The sequence below is a fragment of the Alternaria atra genome (genome assembly GCF_907166805.1).
Source record: "Alternaria atra isolate CS162 genome assembly, contig: 21, whole genome shotgun sequence".
Classification (NCBI taxonomy): Eukaryota; Fungi; Ascomycota; class Dothideomycetes; order Pleosporales; family Pleosporaceae; genus Alternaria; species Alternaria atra.
In genome coordinates, this window is record NW_025091319.1 from 4597139 (window position 1) to 4615599 (window position 18461).

The 18461-nt window shown below is 51.4% G+C and overlaps 6 protein-coding genes across 6 annotated transcripts; 2 read left to right on the forward strand and 4 right to left on the reverse strand.

Moving 5' to 3' along the window:
* Positions 1 to 1417: 1417 nt before the first annotated feature.
* Positions 1418 to 3098, reverse strand: ALTATR162_LOCUS1965 (uncharacterized protein; the record flags this gene model as incomplete). The annotated part of the gene is made up of 4 exons (XM_043309567.1): positions 1418 to 2224; positions 2275 to 2871; positions 2927 to 3005; positions 3055 to 3098. The coding sequence occupies 4 exons, from the start codon at positions 3096 to 3098 to the stop codon at positions 1418 to 1420; spliced, it is 1527 nt and encodes a 508-aa protein (XP_043165502.1).
* A 757-nt stretch (positions 3099 to 3855) lies between these two features.
* Positions 3856 to 4665, forward strand: ALTATR162_LOCUS1966 (uncharacterized protein; the record flags this gene model as incomplete). Its single annotated transcript, XM_043309568.1, has 1 exon — positions 3856 to 4665. One exon carries the CDS (start codon positions 3856 to 3858, stop codon positions 4663 to 4665), a length of 810 nt encoding a protein of 269 aa, XP_043165503.1.
* Positions 4666 to 5026: 361 nt separating this feature from the next.
* Positions 5027 to 7192, reverse strand: ALTATR162_LOCUS1967 (uncharacterized protein; the record flags this gene model as incomplete). The annotated part of the gene is made up of 7 exons (XM_043309569.1): positions 5027 to 5043; positions 5103 to 6048; positions 6097 to 6194; positions 6348 to 6453; positions 6502 to 6660; positions 6706 to 6906; positions 6959 to 7192. The coding sequence occupies 7 exons, from the start codon at positions 7190 to 7192 to the stop codon at positions 5027 to 5029; spliced, it is 1761 nt and encodes a 586-aa protein (XP_043165504.1).
* A 1647-nt stretch (positions 7193 to 8839) lies between these two features.
* Positions 8840 to 12319, reverse strand: ALTATR162_LOCUS1968 (uncharacterized protein; the record flags this gene model as incomplete). Its single annotated transcript, XM_043309570.1, has 3 exons — positions 8840 to 9284; positions 9332 to 10020; positions 10070 to 12319. 3 exons carry the CDS (start codon positions 12317 to 12319, stop codon positions 8840 to 8842), a joined length of 3384 nt encoding a protein of 1127 aa, XP_043165505.1.
* Positions 12320 to 13323: 1004 nt separating this feature from the next.
* Positions 13324 to 14103, forward strand: ALTATR162_LOCUS1969 (uncharacterized protein; the record flags this gene model as incomplete). The annotated part of the gene is made up of 3 exons (XM_043309571.1): positions 13324 to 13348; positions 13475 to 13710; positions 13765 to 14103. 3 exons carry the CDS (start codon positions 13324 to 13326, stop codon positions 14101 to 14103), a joined length of 600 nt encoding a protein of 199 aa, XP_043165506.1.
* Positions 14104 to 14501: 398 nt separating this feature from the next.
* ALTATR162_LOCUS1970 (uncharacterized protein) lies at positions 14502 to 18259 on the reverse strand (the record flags this gene model as incomplete). The annotated part of the gene is made up of 8 exons (XM_043309572.1): positions 14502 to 14616; positions 14671 to 14773; positions 14862 to 15026; positions 15081 to 15093; positions 16162 to 16974; positions 17022 to 17116; positions 17167 to 18040; positions 18089 to 18259. 8 exons carry the CDS (start codon positions 18257 to 18259, stop codon positions 14502 to 14504), a joined length of 2349 nt encoding a protein of 782 aa, XP_043165507.1.
* Between the last annotated feature and the right edge of the window lie 202 nt (positions 18260 to 18461).

The following is an 18461-nucleotide window of genomic DNA, read 5'->3' on the forward strand; positions in this document are numbered from 1 at the left end:
ATAAGATCAAGCACATTAGGTAGTGGGCGGTCCATGTTAATTTGAAAAAGGAGAGTGGAGAGAATTGTCGATAGAACTCATGTCACTGAAATGGCTTGTATTTACCCCAATCAATGGGTCGGTACTGCGTACATACATGTCAGGACAGGATGTGTCATACGGCCCAAATGCAGCTCATGACCACCAAGTTTGCTATTTGGAAGGAAGCGAGGAACAGGAAACCAGGGAAACAAGGTTTGAGGGAAGTAGGCTTGCATTGAGAAGATCTAAAACTAACTTCAACTAGATCCAACACGATACTAGAGCAACATCGCTTGTCCGGTAGTGGTAGCCACGGTAGTAGGCTGCTAACGACCGTTATACCCAAAGCAAATTGTGATGGTTGTCCATGACTCCTCAAACTGTGCCCTCAAAAACGTTTTTCTTCTTTTCTTGTTACGATAACGTGGTTCGTTTCGCTGTTTTCTTCTAACTGAGAAGTCCTTCCAATAGGCAGAACCTTCGGAGTCGACGCCAGGCCGTCACGAGTATGGACGATACGACGTGCTGTCTTAAAGGTCGCCCGTAACTGCATTGGAAGCACGAGCCCAGCCTAGTCTGGTCTTCTGCCCGCAGTGCAAAGCTGAAGATGACCAGCTTTAAAAGGAGCTCAATTGTAGCGCCTGATGAGTGCGGTAACCTAGGGGAGGGAGAAGGGCCGCTGAAACTCCACAGCATAATAGCATGTGCCATGGTGCAGTAACGTATCGGGTAGGGAGTGTAGTTGTGTGGCCAAAGACAGTAATTGTTGTCAAAGGCCAGAGATGAAAGCGACTTAGAATCGCCAAAGGAGATGTAGGATGGCCTCGAAGGAGCTACGAATATCCAGTAGCGTCGTGAATAGGGTATAGTCGTACCAAAGAGGATCGTGCCCAATTGTGATCCTCTACACAAGGAAGGTTGGGCTTTTGAAAAGACTATACTAACAACCGCCGATGCCGTTGAGTAGAGAATGGAAGTGAGAACTAGAAAACTAGGAGCACACGGAAATGTAGAGGATGCGCTCTACTATAGAGACAGAAGCCCCCAAGAACGCAGTCGGCGAAACCAGCCAACCGATACAAAAGAACAAAAACTAGACGCGACCCTGACAGACCTTGGTATATAGTACATGGAGAAAGGTCCAAATCGTAACAACCGTATTGCGCCGATGATTCGATTCGTTAAACCTGAAAGTAGAAGTCCAGGTATCCCGTACCGCGTCGTCGGCAACTGATCGCATGGTCGTAAAAAGGAAAAAGAAATTAATAAATGCATTTGGTGGCAAAGCACCAAATGCCACCGCAGGCTCTGAACAAAGAGTTGTCGTGACATGGTAACGTATGTCCGGTATCAAAGTCAACACAATGTGCAGAAAACCAAGACCCACCGGGCTCTTTTACGATGCCGGAGGCGGGCCAGTAGGTTGCGGCCTAGGGTTTCGCTGAGGGTTCTGACCGTTTGGTTGACGGTTCTGTTGGTTTTGTGGAGGACCTCGGCGCTGTCCTTGGAACTGACCACCACCACCACGTCCACCACGGAAGCCACCTCGAGCATTGGCGTTACCGCGCGCGGCACCGTCTTGTTCCTGTGATTGAGCTTGGATCGGAGGGCGTTGGGCGCTGGACATGGGACGGGGAATTGACTCGGGTGATTCGTAAACGTATAGATTCTTCTCAATGACCTGGGGAATAGGCTGGATCTCGGTACCAAGCTCCTGTTCGATCCTGTAAAGGTTGAAGCGATCTTCCCAGTTGATCAGGTTGATAGCCAGACCCAAATGTCCGAAACGGCCAGATCGACCAATCCTATGCAGATAGGTCTCGGCGTTCTTAGGAAAGTCAAAGTTGATTACAACATTGACAGCCTGGATATCGATACCACGAGTGAGCAAATCCGAACAGACAAGGTTTCGGCATACACCGTTGCGGAAGTCATGGAAGACGCGGTTACGATTGTGCTGAAGCATGCGCGCATGCGAGTAGAAGCAGGAATATCCAAGCTCAGTAATCTTCTTCGCGAGAAGTTCGACCCGATTTGTGGAGTTACAGAAGATGATGGACTGGTTAATCTGCAATTTGTTGAAGAGGGTGTTCAAGCAGTGTACCTTCTGCTTCTCCTCAACAAAGGCATAGTATTGCGTGATACCACGAAGGGTCAGCTCGTCCATGAGGTTGATTTCGTACGGAGAGTTCATGTGCTTGTCCTGTGCTGGTTTAGCAAGCTAGTTATAGTGTAGAGGCTCGCTGAACATACCTTAAAGCTCTTGACCACAATAGGGAAGGTAGCGGAGAAGAGCATGACTTGTCTGTCCTTGGGATGGAAGCCAAGAAGCTGCTCTACAACCGGGGTAAACTCGGGTGACAGGAGCTTGTCAGCCTCGTCCATGACAAACGTTTGGCAAGCGGAGAGATCTGCTACGCCCTTTCCAGCCAGGTCGAGGATTCTGCCAGGTGTTCCAACGATGATGTGAACGGGGTCGCTCAACCGTATAATGTCATCCTTCAGTCCTGTACCACCAGTCGAGACCATGACGTTGACACCGAGGTGCTGTCCCAGTTGCTTGCATACTTGGGATGTTTGTAGTGCGAGTTCTCTGGTGGGTACGAGGATCAGGGCTTGCGTCTTGGTGCTCTTCGGGTTTATGCGCTCGAGGGTAGGAATAACAAAGGCGGCAGTCTTTCCGGTACCGTTCTTCGCTCGCGCGAGGATGTCTCGGCCAGTGAGGGCTACTGGGATCGTCTCTTCTTGAATGGGCGACGGCTTCTCAAAACCGGCCTCGAAAATGCCCATCATAAGCTCGCGCTTGATGAAGAAGTCTTCAAACTCGAGGCCCTTGGTCGCTGTAACATCCTAACCAAGCATTAGCACAAGTCGGAGAAGGATAATCCCCGCGTTGGTAGCGCACCTCTGTCTGCGGTCGCGCATCCTTCGCTGGCGCATGCAGTCCGGCTTTCCAGTTTGCCTCTCCTGATGGTGTAGCATCGCTAGAAGCGTGTCAGCGCGTAGCTCTTGCTTCTTGGAACATTGGCTCACCTCAGCTGCGTTGCTGCTAGTTGGTTGGTGATTTCTGAAGTCATTGTGTATGTGGGGTCCACCGAAGGTGGGGTGGCTGGTCGGGACGTCAAGATCTAGTAGTGTGGGTAGGGGCGCAATTGGGGTATGTGCAACGCTTGCGGCAGGGCAGAGCAGATGCAAAGTGAGGGGTTTGAATGTCGAAGTTGGTGTGGTGTTTCCCGGAGAAAGTGGGGTTCGGTAAGCGCGGGATAGGAGTGCCTCTTGTTTAATAGCAAGGCAAATGTCGGTTTCTCGTAGTCGTTTGCGTTGTGGAGGCAGCTGCTTTGGCCTCGAGAGAGTCGCAATGTCGTTGTTTCGCCTTGTAGAGTCGTCTGCGAGTCGATGTGCGCGCGGGGTGTACTGCGAACAGTAAGAGTCAGTGTAAACCTCGGGAGGCTAGGCGCAGAGATGATGGTGTAATTTTGTGCAGTTGAGGGCGGTTTGTGTGGTGTTGTGGTAGCTGGGCGGGCCGCTTTATGCAGCAGGAATCTGAAGCTGGTGGAGGGCAGGGGCCCGTGCGTGCTTGTCATTGGCCCTGCTGACGTCGGTCCTTGCCTTCTAGATGCTCAGCTTGAGTTGAGCCCTTCGCACACGTACCAAGTTCGCGCTTGATGTATGTCGACATACCCTGTGTCCTGGGCAGAGTATGAACACTAACAATCCGTGTAGACTACCTTGGCTCGAAATCTACCCGCCAAGCTTTTGTATCAATTAGTCGACTTACCTGCCGTCTATATCTACTTGTCGCCACACGTGTCTTGCGTAAACCCAGACAGAGCCATGTCGTCTCACCTCCGCCTCTTGAGGACTCTCCGCACACTCAAGACACGAAAGAGTACCGCAACAATGTCTTCCCATTTCTTCTCTCCCTCCCACACATCCCGACACATCGCCCTACCACGACCGCGCTTCTACTCCTCGGGCGGCTACGGTGGCTACCAATCTCAAGTATCCATGAACGAGGCTGTCCTATATGGACTCATGGGGACCAACATCGCCGTCTTCGGGTACGCATATTACCTCAAGGAGCAAGCCAGGCAGGGCTTCCCAGCGCCCTTTGTGAATTTCATGAACAGAATGTCGTTGAACCTCACCACATTTCAGCAGGGCAACTACTTCTCCATGATCACTGCGATTTTTACGCATGTGGACATTGGGCATATATTCTCGAATATGTTTACCGTTTACTTCCTGGGTTCATTCTTGGCTTCGGCGCCTATCATAACGCCGCTCCGCTACCTGACTATTGCTCTTGGCTCTGGGCTTGCGGGATCCGTGGGCTACCTGTTCAACCGGTATTATCAATTGCAGGCCCAAGGTCCTGGTGCCAGAGACTACACGCGTGGCATTGGTTTCTCTGGAGCCGTCATGGGCATCAGCAGTGTGGCTGCGTGTCTAGCGCCGCATTCTAAAGTGCTAATCTATGGTATCGTGCCAATGCCGCTTTGGGCTTTAGTTACGGGTTACGCGTTCTACGATGGCTACTATGTCAACAGCACGAATTCCCGCGTCGGTCATGCGGGGCATCTGGGAGGATTAGCGTTTGGACTTGTGTATTACTTCGCTAGGCTCAGGGGTTTGAAGTTCTGAGGGTTGTAGTATACCCGGGATGCTCTCAGCGTGTTCTGGACATGTAAAGAGCTTCCTGCTGAGGTTCTTTGTGCTGTAAGACTACCGCGACTTCGGCTCAGCATCAAGTTGATAGTGTGCTGTATGCTTCGAGCCTTGATACTATAATGATCGAACATCATGGCCCGGAGGCAGTTTCTAAATACTATGATCTATTACCTGCTGCAGACGGATGATACATGCGCCCGATACTATGTTTCTTCCTTCCTATTGCATGTGCAGTTCCGGAACGCCTGTAGCTCTACTCAAACACCGTCATACAGCCCCATCCGGATATGCCACCCAGGAGAGTGACAGATGAAATGCAAGATCGAATCGACTCTCATTTGTGAAGCACATCTGCACTCAACATATCAGCATGCTTCCTAGCACTAGTTGGCCGAGGTGTTGTAGCTTACCAGACTCCTCAACCTCACTTCCTACTGTCTTCCTGGACGGACTGACAACCTCCAGCTCGTCATCAGTGCCGAGCTCTGAGCCGCCGTTTGCACCACTATCGGCTTTGGACATGTACTTTGGCAAGCCCTTTGGTGTATAAGACTTGTTTGGTGTGTAAGACTTGTTTGGTGTGTACTTGGGTGTCGTGCTCTCCTCTACCTCCATCTCCTTTGATTCTTCCTCATCGGAACTATCGATGATGACCTCCTCAGACAAAGCGCTCTTGCGTGGAGGCGGTCGCTTTCGCTTGACCGCATCTTTGTCCTCGTCCGTCTCCTCATCAATGAGCTCTTCCGACCGGCCGCTCTTCCTCGGTCTGCCCCGCTTCTTGGGGATTTGGCCTTTTGCCTTCATCCGTGCCGCCTTGGCAGCCTTCTTTTTGGCAGCTAGAGAGAACTCTTCGTCCTCGTCAGAACCTTCTTTCTTCCACGCGCGACCTTTTCCCTTAAAGTGCTTGGGTTTTGCGGGCTCGGGATCGGTTTCTTCTTGAAGCAGAGCCATTGCCTCTTCATCTAGTGAGGCTAGTAGCGCATCGTCAATGTTCTTGCTAATTGATGCGACCGACACTCTCCTGCCCTGTGTAACTGGTGACGTATTGCTTGAATCCTGTGCATCTCCATTGGTGGGCTCTACATCCTCGAACAGCTGCGAATCATGATAGTATGGCCTCTGCTGTGCAGGCTTTCTAGTGCGAAGTCCGCGTCGGGTGGAGCCTGTTGATGCAGTAGTCGGGTCCGGCGAAGCCGCAGCAGAGTCCGTATCTTGGGTCATCTTGTCATTGACTTTTGGCGTGACGTTCGTGTCAAAGGTGATGTTCGGCTCGGCTGCAGTTGAGACATTGCTAGGCGTAGCTTGAGTAAGAGCATCAACATCGCCAGCTCCGCCTTCGATAGCAGGCTGCTCAGGCTTCACCATGTTAGCAAAATTTACGAGTGTTCCGGGATGAACACTCACGACAGTCTTCTTCTTCGGTGTCTTCCTGGTGCTCAGTTTTAGGATATGGCTCTTCTTCGGCGGGTCCGAAGTTGGTGCTGCGGCTGGCGATTTCGGAGCTGTAAAATGTTTAGCTTAATTACAAGAAATTTTCAAGCAAGAATCCGCTTCAAAGCATCATGAGGTTCCGGCACAGTAGGTTTTCGGCGAATGTGACGAAGCTGTACAGGTCGGGTAATCAGGCTTCCACATAGTTCCAGAAATTCACGTACCTGATCGAACAGGAAGAGGAGACGCAACCAAAGATGCAACAACCTCATCGATCGTATTCTCCATTGGGTCCTCTAGCTCGTCCTCCGGTGAGATGGTTTCCTCGGACTAGATAGGTCAGTATGTAGCAGAGTGTGTGTAAATAATGGAACTTACGATAGGCTTCTTCCTTGCCTTACGAGTCGATGATTTCCGCTGACCGTTGACGGTAATCATCGGTGCTGTGGGTGTCGCAGTCTCAGCTACGGGCGCCGATGCTCCAAGATCCTTGATAACTTCACCGCTGTCACTAGCCGAAGCGACGACCTCCTCAGACTAGTATGGTTAGCTAGTAGACGATATCAAGCGGAAAGTACTCACGAGTGGCTTCTTGCGCGCCTTACGCTTCTTCTTGCCAGAAGGACTAAGGTCTTCCGAATTGGCGACGACAGATGGTGTCGCAGACTCAGCCGCACGCGACAACCCATTGCCATTCGTACTCACAGTCTTCTTTGGGCGACCGACCTGACCACGAGCCTTGGTTACTTGGGGTTTGGCTTTGACGGGCATAGTCTCCTCGTCCTGGTGCATTTAGCAAACGACAATTTTCTGGCTCGTCGTGACAATAACTTACAGTTGAATCAGACTCCTCGAACATGCGCAGCGCTGTGTAATATAACGAGAGACCACCTGACCTTTTTTGAGACTCAACCCATTCCTCGTACGAAGGAAAAGGACCGTTCTGATTTGCTTCTTTCCAATCCATGAACTCTCGGTGGCCATGTTTATCCTCCCAAAAAACGGGTGAGCTATCACTAGAATTGTGAATACCCTTCTTCCCAGACGCTTTGTGGCCGTTGGGAGCCATGATGAACCGAAAAAGTCTCAATCGCAGCCAAGATTGACCAGCTGAAGGAAGCGCAAGAACAGATGAAAGAAATTGATGCGCGCAGATGATTTTGATCCAAAAATGCGCGATAGAAAAATGGGCCAACTAGAAGTATGAAATGAAGTGGCGTGGGAAGATGCGCGCGAGGTTGACGAATGTCGCGAGGAAAGTCGGTGTCGTGAAGTGACAGAAGAGATCCAAGTCCATCCGAGATGATCCACGTCTCGTGGCACGTTAGCTCAGAATCAGCAACGTCGCCAGTTGCGATAAAGCGGGCGGCGGCAAACTACTTACCGGAAATAAGCAACTGACTTCAATCAAAGTATGACTCGAATTATGATGCAAACGTCGCTCCAAGGTGGAGGTGTGGAAAGCGGGAATGGAGAGGGTCCGCGCAAAAGGGAAAAGAAGTTGCGCTAATAACAACCTCCAATTTCAGCTCGACCACTTATCGAGTCGAGGTATATCAACAACTTCATTTTTACTCCTCAACATACATCGTATAGCTGAAGGTTTGACTGCGCCTTACTGGACAGTTGGGTTTGTCACGCTCACTTGCACCTTTCTCTGCACTTATGTGCTTCTGGCAACTGCTCTAGGAAGGTACTGACGACATCTTCTCTATCAACGCGAGTTTCTGGGAACATAAGTTTGTTCACTACCACAAGAGGATATTGATCGCTAGGAGAGAGTTCAGGAACGATTAGAAAGGCTCGCATGCAGCTTTCGGATACCACGTGCTTAGTACTTTAAATTTTGAAGTCGCACTGCGGCTCAGTTCCGCAACGGGTGGAAGAGTGACGAACGTGAAAGAGGTGTTCTGTCTCGGCGCATGCTCAAAAACCTGCAAGCTACTTACATGTATTTTATTCTTGTTACGACTGCCATGGTCGACCGTGTTTGTTTGCGCGCGATCATCCTGTAGTATGCCGTTCAATATCTGGACGACCACATTACGACGAATACAATGGCAATCAATTGCCATATGAGAAGCGTCATTGTATATCACATTAACAACCATGTTTCGAATGCATATCTCAGAAAGAGCAGCTGTACTACCTTGCTAGCGATATGTTATCCAAGTCACACACAGAACAAAGACTAGTAGCATGGTCATACTCCATGAGTAGCATTGAAATACTATAAGCGCCCCATCAATGCCACAGTCACCTTCTCAAATCCATGGACCTGGTATATACAAAGAAGGAAGCATGAAGCCCAAAGTCCAAAGCCAGCCCATCATGAGTGCAAGCTGACGTCGCAAATACGCGATCGTAAACACACGCAGAAAGCCACTGCGCAAAATGCAAGATTGGGTATACAAGGACAGCCCCTCCGCCTTCCCAATATAGTAAGACAATTTTGCTTCCATAGAAACATGGTGAGCGAAGGAAATGGAAAAAAGACAAACACTATAAGACTAGTAAATTCCGCGGGGGTAGAAAGATGATAGTGTAGGCCCAGAGCAGCCGTGAAAAGCGCGAGGAGAATAAAGATATGTCGATGAATTAAACAATGACTGCGAAAGGCGACTTCCTATCACCTAGAATTTGTGGTAGAAAGTCGGAATTATGGAAGGTGACTGGTGAAGTAAATCCAGTCGAGGTGAACAGCCAGCAGTTGTCCCTAGAAAGACTCGGGTGGGCTCGGCATTCCATGCGCACTACCATCCTCTTTCTCCGGCTCTTGTACACTGTGGGTTTCTCTCTGTACTGGCTCGAGTTTCAGTTTGCCAATGGGCTTGCCAATGCCCTTCATGAAGCCAGCTTGATCATTGCCATTTTCGTCCTTCTCCTCATCCAGCTTGCGCTTCTTACGAGCCATTTGTTGCTGCTCTCTGAGAGGACGTTTCCGAGGGCTGGAGATCTTGCCCGTAGGTGGCAAGCGCGGCTTAGGAAATCGCTGTTTCGGAGGAAGATCGTCATCTTCAACAAGCGGCTGACTGTTGTTGTCATGAAGTTTGCTGAGGAGCCAATTTTGGAGGAGACCAATCTGGTTTTCAGCGGTCTGTACGGTAACCGGCTCGAACTTCGCCGGCTCAGGCATGATGACACCAGTAGTTGCGATATTGCTGGAAACATTAGTAGGAACCTCGTCGAGACGTATCGTCCAACATACCTATTATCCTGTCTGGCATATGCATTGTGCACTCTGTTTTGCAGCAAATGTAATGGCACACTAGATGTGAGTCCGAACTCAATATCGAGACCAAGCTCTTTGAAACCAAAGAAGTCTTCTCCAATATCCTCGGCAAAGTCACCGCCCACGAACTGCTCGCTGCCATCATTGAAGGCACCGGCACCGTCAGCGCCAGCGTTGTCCATAGCTGGCCGCAGAAGTTCAGCGTAGTATGACCGCATCCTATCGTGCATGCCACCAAGCTTTGTACCAAGCCTCTCGACATCGTCTTTGACGTAGGTTTCTAGAGACTCGAGATCGACGCCATTAGCATGCAAAGAGTGGAGCACAGCTTCTTCTTGAGTAAAGCGTGGTGCCCAGCTTGTAACCTGGCCGTTGGGAAGAGTGATAGGTGTATCCGATTTCATCTTCGGCGTTTCGCGATAGATTCCAAGGCTTGCAACAAGGTTTTGAAAGAATTTCGCCGCAATGTCAGTCACAGCATCAAGAGCGGATGGCTGAAACTCTTCGAACCCAGCGTGATAGAAGACCTTGCCGACGCTGCGCTGCAAAGCGGCACGACAGACATAAGGAGCCATGATCGGCCCATCCTCAGATGTGACTATTGGCTCAATATCTGCCTCATGGAAAGGCTGTGGTTCGTATCTCTGGAACTGGTTTTGGTACAACTACGGGGGTCAGCGGCGCCACTACTCCGCAACTCTGATAAAGACCTACCTGTGACTGAATCTGCATCTGTTTGACGATCCCAATCTTTGCGCAAATCTTCCTGGTCTCTTGCAGTATGTGGTTGTTGTCATCAAACTTATGCACAAGTGCACTGTCCGGCGAGATAAACTGTCCTTTTGGCACGATGCGCATGTACTCTTCAGCTTGTGGGATAACGTAACCTTCCATGTCTTCAACCCATTGCAGGCGCTCGGAAAGGTCAGGAATGGCGCACACAGGGTCGTAGTAATCAGGGATCTGACGCTCTTCCTCGCCCTCAATACCTTCGGCGAGTGACTCGCCAGCTGTGGCCTGAACGCCGTCCTTGCCGTCCGGAGCAGGGACAGCTCCGCCCGCAGATTCTTCTTCGATAGCTTGCTTTCGGTGTCGTAGCCATCTTCTCATGCCAGCTTTGGTGCGCAGAATAGCAGGCTCATCCGGTTGCAGGTGGTCGTCACGGAACAGTCTATGTCTTTCTGACGCGATGATTGCTCGGTCTTTCTTTGTCACTTGTTTCCATGTTTTGTATTCCAGGTCGTCGAGATCGGCATCCTCTTCTAAAGCATCACTGACCGAGACACCAGTGCCGTCGGCTTCCGATACGTCGGCTTGACTGCCGTTCACGCCGTTCCGCGAGATGCTGTTCGGCCCTAATGGTGTCAACGTACCGGGTGGAGGAGGTGTTGAGAACCCGTTGACGCTGCCTTCCATTTCGGAGTCCGCTCGTAAAAACTCATTCTTAAGGTTAGATACCGCATTGTTGAGCGATGGAATTGACGGCTTTGTTTCTGGGCCCGGCGTGTCTTCCAGACCAGCTGGAGGGGCCTTTCTCGCTGTACTTGAGCCTTTACCTCCTTTGCTTGGTGCTTTTCTTCCCCGCGAAGCCATGATGGGCTCCTCGTCTTCGCTGTCGTCAGCGCCGTCAGCGTCTGCATCGCCATTACGTATTCTCCGCTCCTCGGCCTCGACTTCCGCGCGGTCGCGAACGGTGATATCTGGGATAAGAGGTACCAGCTTCTCCGTCTCCTTCTTCATGTGCAGCGCCTTTTTGCGGAGAAAGTGGCTCGGGTCCGCATTGTACTTCAAGCAGTTTGACCATATGAGCATGAGGTCTTCCACAAACTCCTTCTTGGATTTGTATTGTAGCTGCTTGAGCTTCTTCATCATTGTGCCAATGTCCATGGGATGTTTGATCACGTTGTAGTAGTCCGGGGCCTCTCGTTTGTTGACGCGCTGAAGGAAGGGATGGGCATGCTCGTTCGCCTTAAGTTCCATGAGGACCTTCTCCGTACTCTCGTATAGCTCCTCCTGGCCGACGCGATCTTCGTTTGCCCATTTGCTCCTGTTCTTTCGGACTTCGCTAATGAGGCTTCGCAGCTGCGCGTCGGTCGCATGGACTCGGTCTCTTTGTGCATCGATGCGGGAGATGAGGTGCTTGAGGGTGAGACTGGACGCCCCAAGGTTGGTGGTGCTCAAAGTGCCTTGCTGGGGGGCAACGACGGCGCTGTTAGGTGCTGCATTCGCAGGAGTTCCAGAGGTTTCTATCTCTACTTGACGGTCGAGCTCGTCAAGCTTCTGCTGTTCTAGCATCGCGTCACGATCGCTCTCCAATGGATAGAACATGGTTTGGAAACTCCGCTTTGCAGCATCCTCGGCCGCCTTCTTGTCTTGTTGCAGCTTCTTGCGCACATCATCTGATGTCTTTGTGTGATCCGACGAAGGTGTTCCAGTCCGGTCGTGACCTGACTTGTTTGATATGGAGGGTACGCGGAGAAGGCTTGGCGTGCTGGGGGCGGCGGCAGCAAGGCCATTGGTTGGGCCTTTCGAGTGTAACGGAGAGGTGCGAGTATCGTCGTCGTCTTCATCATCTTCGTCATCGCCGTAGTCGTCCTCGTCGATGGTGCGGGTTAGCTTCTTCGGTGTGATGGCTGGTCGCGCGTCATGCGCCGGAGCATCACCGGATGACGCCTCATTGTCCAGGGCATCAATAGCATCGCCTTCGTATGTGCCACCGAGAACCGAAGCCAGACGCGCTTCGGTGCGTAGATAGTGTTCGCGCCAACGCGCCGCCCGAGGGTCTTCCTCCGCGGCCATGTCTCCCCCATCCCCGAAGTTGTTCGCGTTGTGGTTTGACATGGCCTCATCGTTCAGCGCATTGGGAGTCCGCAAACGGGTCGCATTAGGCTGTTGATGAAGAAAGCGGGTATGACTTGGGCGTTCTCGCGATGATGGCGGATATGGAGAGGCACTGAACGACATAGTCGTCGTCGTCGGCTGTGGGGGGTGGTCTTGGCGGTTCGCGGCCTCACGGGGATGGCCCGCCAGCAGGGCGACCGTCTTCCAGGTGTCGCAACGCGATAAAATCAAGCATGTGAGAAGAGTCTACGGCGTGCGAGTCGATTTCTGATGACTGCGAGATGGAAAGGGGTGCTGTGGGCTCGCGTCTTGATGGCCAAAGATGCGGCCTGGGAGTTTGGTCGTTGGTTTAAAGTCGATAGTTGCAGGTTGACCTATCCCTTCTCCAGGCACGCCTTAGCGTTAGCACCTCGACTCCCGCAACGAACCCCATGAATCACCCACATCCGGATATCAGAAGCCCTGACCCTAGCGCATACTTGTCGGTCGCGTTTTGCAACATGGCAATTCATTATATTCACGCCCAAGGTATTCCATCTTCGCCCTCAGTGGTCTTGCGCACGCTGCCATGGTGCCGATGGCATGGACTGTGCTCCCTGGGCGTATTTCGGTCACGTTTACTAAGAAGCTCGTCTTCCCCAAGCCATATCCAGCAAAACGTACGCTGGAAGTATTCTCTATATCGTAACTTGCAGCTGTACAAATGTAAAATACAGCAAAGACCTCAAGGTAAAGTTTATCTTGGTATAGCTCAGTAAAAAAAACGAGCTTCTTGATACCCACACTTTAGAAGAGCACCATGTTTTCTGAATCGTGGTACCGTGTCGAATCCCGATACCAACCGCGGAACGCAAGCCAGCAGAAATAGCGTCAGGTACACTCGGAGCTGCGACCTGGGTCTACCCGCAGTTTCCCAGGTTGTCGATTTTCACAGGTTCCACACGTGATCGACAACTATGATACCGTGATAGGTTAGTCCATGTCTGCAAGCCAGTTCCGCCAGATGCCAGCTCGTGGCAGCATAGCAACGACCGTTAGCTCCAGCCGCCCGCTGACAGCACCCATCTAATCTCCAAGACCTGAACATGTTCCTTGAGCGCTTATAGCCACAGTCGAAACATTTCATGATGCGTATACGCAAACCGTTTGCTGGTAGGTAGCACTTGCTCGTTTCATACGTCAGAGAGCTCGAGGCACTGCTGCATTCAAGCAATCAACGCGCATTCTATTTGTACTTGCTCGCAACTTCTATACAACACCACGCTAACGTATTTACAGGCGCTTTCGTAGCCCTCATCTTCATCAGCGCCGGCGCCGGTTTCTCCCCGCCCGACTACAAAATCCCCTCGTACAAGCAATCCGATAAAGCACTTCACTTCATCGCCTTCTTCCTCCTCACACTATGCTTCTACTGGATACTGGAGACAAGTCGGAGGAAGGTCTTGCAACTCACCTTCACGGTGTGTACCATTGGTCTAGGGGTTGCTAGTGAGGTTGTGCAAGGCTTGTTGCCCGTCAGTTGATTCTGGGAAGGACATGGAGAGAGAAGAGAGCTAACAGCTGTCTAGATACATCGCGACTTCGATTACTACGACATTGTAGCCAATGTCCTCGGTTCGCTTCTCGCTCTCGGCCTATGTAATTGGTACCATAAGCGCATGCTCGAGCGAAAGAGAGCTGCACGCGGATACACAGCCGTCGCCGGAGACGAGGAACGAGACATTGAGTTGGGCGAGAATGTCGAGGGGCAGGAACCCGGTGTTGTCAGATCTACTGTGGACGAAGAGCTTGAACGATGGGATGAGAATGCAGAAGATTGGGACACTACTGAACCGGAGCCTGTGAGTGGGAAGAAGAGTCTCGATGATGGAGGTGATCTAGGCGAGGGGAAGAAGCGGAACGACTAAGATGATCACAATGTATGATACGCATAACGAAACTTGGACTTGGGTTGGAGGAACGAAGCACCGAATGTCGCAGTTCTTCGTGATCTGTCCAACATTTGCAATAACGTGTGTTGTTTGTGTCATATGTGAACAGCATGTAAGCCCCACCATCAGTCGCTTGTACGAGTGGTCAATATCCAGAAACATCACCAAAACAGACGTAGGGGTGGTGCAAGTCGACTTGGATATTCGTTTACAAGTTCATAGCTAGCTCTCGGTGCTGCTCATGCAGGCATTCCCGAGCAAGCCGTAACCATGATTCGTTCTGGATTCATGCATTTTCCAGTATGACATTCCGAAAGAACCCTAAGACCCCACACCAAGCGCCATGATCATTCCCTTTGCGAGCCACACGCTACTTAAGCAGTGGTAGTCTTAGCAGCGGCCTGGTTCGGGTTGATCTTCTTTCCGTCCTTGTTGTACCTGACACGTGGGGGAGGAGCACGGTTGCGGCGGCCTTCGCGCGAGCGGACACTGCGAATGTGTTAGAATTCACCTCATCCGAATCCTCGTGCGGGCTGAACGTACCGGACGATCTTGCCGTGGATAGCGCAGGAGACGCAGTACTGGAGCTTCAGGTACATCTTGGGGACGGTGTACTCGGGGAAGACGGAGGCATCAGAGATATCACCTGTGTGCTGTTAGTCCTCGATGTCCCGAAGTCGCCGCTTCTCTATTTGTGGTATCCGGCGTGGTATGAGAGCGATCGTGAGACGTACGGATGGCGGCGGACTCGACCATGTTACGGATGGTGAATCTCTTGATTGCCTTGTCCTTGGGTGTGCATCGCGAGCAGTTGGAGCAGCGGATGGGCTTGACGTGGCCACGACCCTTCTTGTTACGACCGTTGGACGCGCGCTTCTTAACCATGATTGCGGCTGATTCTATCGAGTTTTGTAAGCGGGAGCTGGGTTGACGGTGTGCGGGAGAGTGCGTACTGAAGATGTGTATCTAAAAGTCAGCAGTGGGGTGGTTGTCGTGAGAGTCGTTCCTGACGTCGGAGTCGTGATGTCGGCACAGCACTCAAAATTCCATTAGCGAAAGTGGCGGATCTAATCTTATCGCTTGGCGCAAATTGCGCTAGCCGCATATAGCCTAAGAGCATCACTCGGGAGGCATAACATGGGCTATTCTCTGGAAATTTAGACATCTTCTGATATCAGGATGAGATCGAGTCAGTTATACGTGGGCTCGACAGTGCCGTAATATCCTATCCAAAATAAAATAAAATAAAATAAAATAAGATGAAAACAGTACTTTGCCATGATTTCTCAATAACCTCTTCTTTGCCTACAATAACACCAACAACACGCAATAGGAATATCATATCTGTAAGTAGATAACTAAGAAATCTGTGTTTCTATATTGATTATTGCGAGAGCCAAGTGTATCTGTCAGGATATAAGCCATGAGTGGCTTCCTGTTAGGTGTGACGAGAACATAGACTCTATCGTCGTCGCAAATACCAGATGTAATACATAAGAGGGCATCCTTTATATTACTACGAGCACAAGTTTGGAAGAAATCCTTGAGACGATAAGTATCCCTGTCTACTGTATGTTTCTAAAGCCTTTTTTTTGGTACTTTATACCTATTTTGTAGGGCACAACACATAAGTAATGAGAACATCTTGCTCCGGCTATCGCGACAACACCAGAGGCAGAAGAGGACAGCAGACACGTGTTCGTTTTGCATCAACATCAAACCACTTGACCCCCTGGTGATTACAAGGAATGTGACTGATTAATCCCCGCATTGATTATATACCAAGACATTGAAAGTTGTACTCTGCGCATCATATCCACACGTGATTTGAGTGTAAAGTCAATATTACCAAGAATATTCATGGAAGTAAAACGTATTCAATTTAACTGCCAAAACTGCTAGGAAACACCCAGGGATCTAAGGGATATCAGGTTCTTACAAAGGAAACAATGCATTCTCGCTATTACTCCAACACCCATTACCCAACGTCCACCCAAGTCCACCCAAGTCTTACCGGCTAGCGCGACCAAGAACAAAGACACCAACGATGACGACGGCTAGTACACCGATAGCTCCAGGTAAGAGGAGGTCATTTGGAACACCAGCAATGATCTCCGGCTGTTGCGAGAGAGGCACTGGTTGATTCCGGCCTCTAGATCTAGGCTTCTCCTCGTCCTCGTCGAAGAACTGCTTGCGCTCGCGAAGGGTGGATTCTGGCGGTGTGACAGGCTTGGATAGCGCAGGTTGCGGGTTGACCTCGACAGACATTGGAGCCTTCTCGGGATGGTGTACAAAAAGGTCGACCTTCTCGCGATGCGCCATACGGGATAGGCTGACAGCTTCGACCAAGTCGTCGTTCGTGGTGATGGAGATGGTATCGCCCTCGTTGTCAAGATAGCTCAGAGCGAAGCCAGCGCGAGAAATTTTGCCTTCTTCAAAGCTTGGTGTGCCTCCTATGGCTTCGACCTCGCTACCGAGCTTGTTGGCTACGTTGTGGATGAGCTCTTCGATGCCTGCAGATACGACGACCTGCAGGCGGTGGACGCGACCACTTGGAGCCTTGAACTTGAAAGGGAACGGCATGTCCTCCATATGAGAGGGAGGAACACTAGCGACAGCAGACAGATCTGGTGAATCACCTCCATGATGGCTGGCAGACTCGTTGGGTAGTACGCTGTCACCACGATCCATGAGACCAGGGCGGTCGTTATGTGAGACGTATGAGCGGTGGTCGTGCACACGGCTTCCACCCTCGCCTGACATCATCGACTCAGTCTCATTGTCCAGAGACAACCAGAACTTATTCCACGCAGGACCTTCACTGTCCGTTGTGCTAATATTGTTGATCTTTAGAGAGTTAGCACGAATACGTTTGATAGAGCAATTGAACATACCTGATCAAGAGTGGCATAGGTCAGTTTGAGAACATCGACCATGCCTACGATCTCTCCAGCATCACTCATGACAGGTAGATTGAGGTAATGACCGTCTGCATAACATTAGCGGTTGCCCGATTCGCTTTTGACTTGGATCACTCACCATGCATCTTGCGGAGAGCAGACTGGATGCTCATGTCCATGGGCGCAAAGTCGGGATGGGGAGTCATCACTCGTACGACACTGCAAGTCATCGGGTCAAGCCCCGCGGCAATAACACGGAGGACGACGTCCTTGCTGGTGAAGATACCGGTGATGGATCCATTGTCCTGCACCAGGACGGCAGTGGTATGGTTCTCCTTCATCAGTGCCGCAGCTTCCTTGACTGAGGTGCGCACAGAAACGGTGGTTGGTGGAAGTCCTGTCAGAACAGACTCGAGTGTAGGCCCGGACATCTTCTGACGAATGGCCTCGACGTACTGGATAATCTGTTGCGGCTGGCTGGAGCCCATCTCCGCCTGCACACCCTCCAGGGCGTCGTACAGCTTGCGCGAAGAGCTGTAGGCGCGCTCCAGCTTCTCCATGGCGTCGTAGAAACATTTTGTGATATCCAGGATACCACTGATGTCGTGGTTCTCATCCATGACGGGAAGGTGACGGAAACCTTTCCTGACCATTAGATCCAAGGCATCGGTCGCACTCGTGTCGGTCTTTGCGCAGAGGGGGTTCTTGGTCATGATCTCTTCGATAGTGACATCGCGGGCCTTGATTCCAGCACCAACGACCCGGAAGGCCAGATCTTTAGCCGTGAAGATACCAGCAATACGGTCATCGTCGTCGGTAACCAGGACACAGTCCTCGCGCTTAGCTGCCATCAACTGAGCCGCCTCGGCGACTGAGGTAGAGGGCTTGATCTGGAGCGCGGGGGAGGGCTTCAGGGCGAGGACTGTGCCAGGCGGGGCTTTTTTCGAGGGTCGGACTCGGCCGCTGGGGTTCTTCTTCTTGTTCAGGTCGGTTTCGATCTTTCGGCGGATGGCCTAGGCATGATGAGTATGTAATTGTCCATGGCGAGCAGGGCAGCTTACGTCGTCGCGCTTCGACATCTTGGCCCGACTGGCGCTGAGCGAAGAGCCGCCCGCTTCGCTCTGGGCAACATGAGAGGCGTGAGTCTCGAGAGCTGGTCGTGGAATCCCCGATGGGCTGTGGGGGAATTGCTGGGGCTGGTTGCGGTTCGTGGGCTTGGGCGTCCCCCGCATGGTACCGGTATGCGACATGGTAGGCTTACGAACCAAGTTCCTGGTCAAAAAGCAGTTTGCTGGCAGGTGGGGGAAAGGAAATCGGATGTCGACGTGGTTGCCAGGGTACGAAAACAACGCGAGGGTGCAAGCGCCGGGGCCAGACCGCTACTCCCTCTTTGACTGCTAACATGGCACATGTGCACATGGTCATACTACAAGG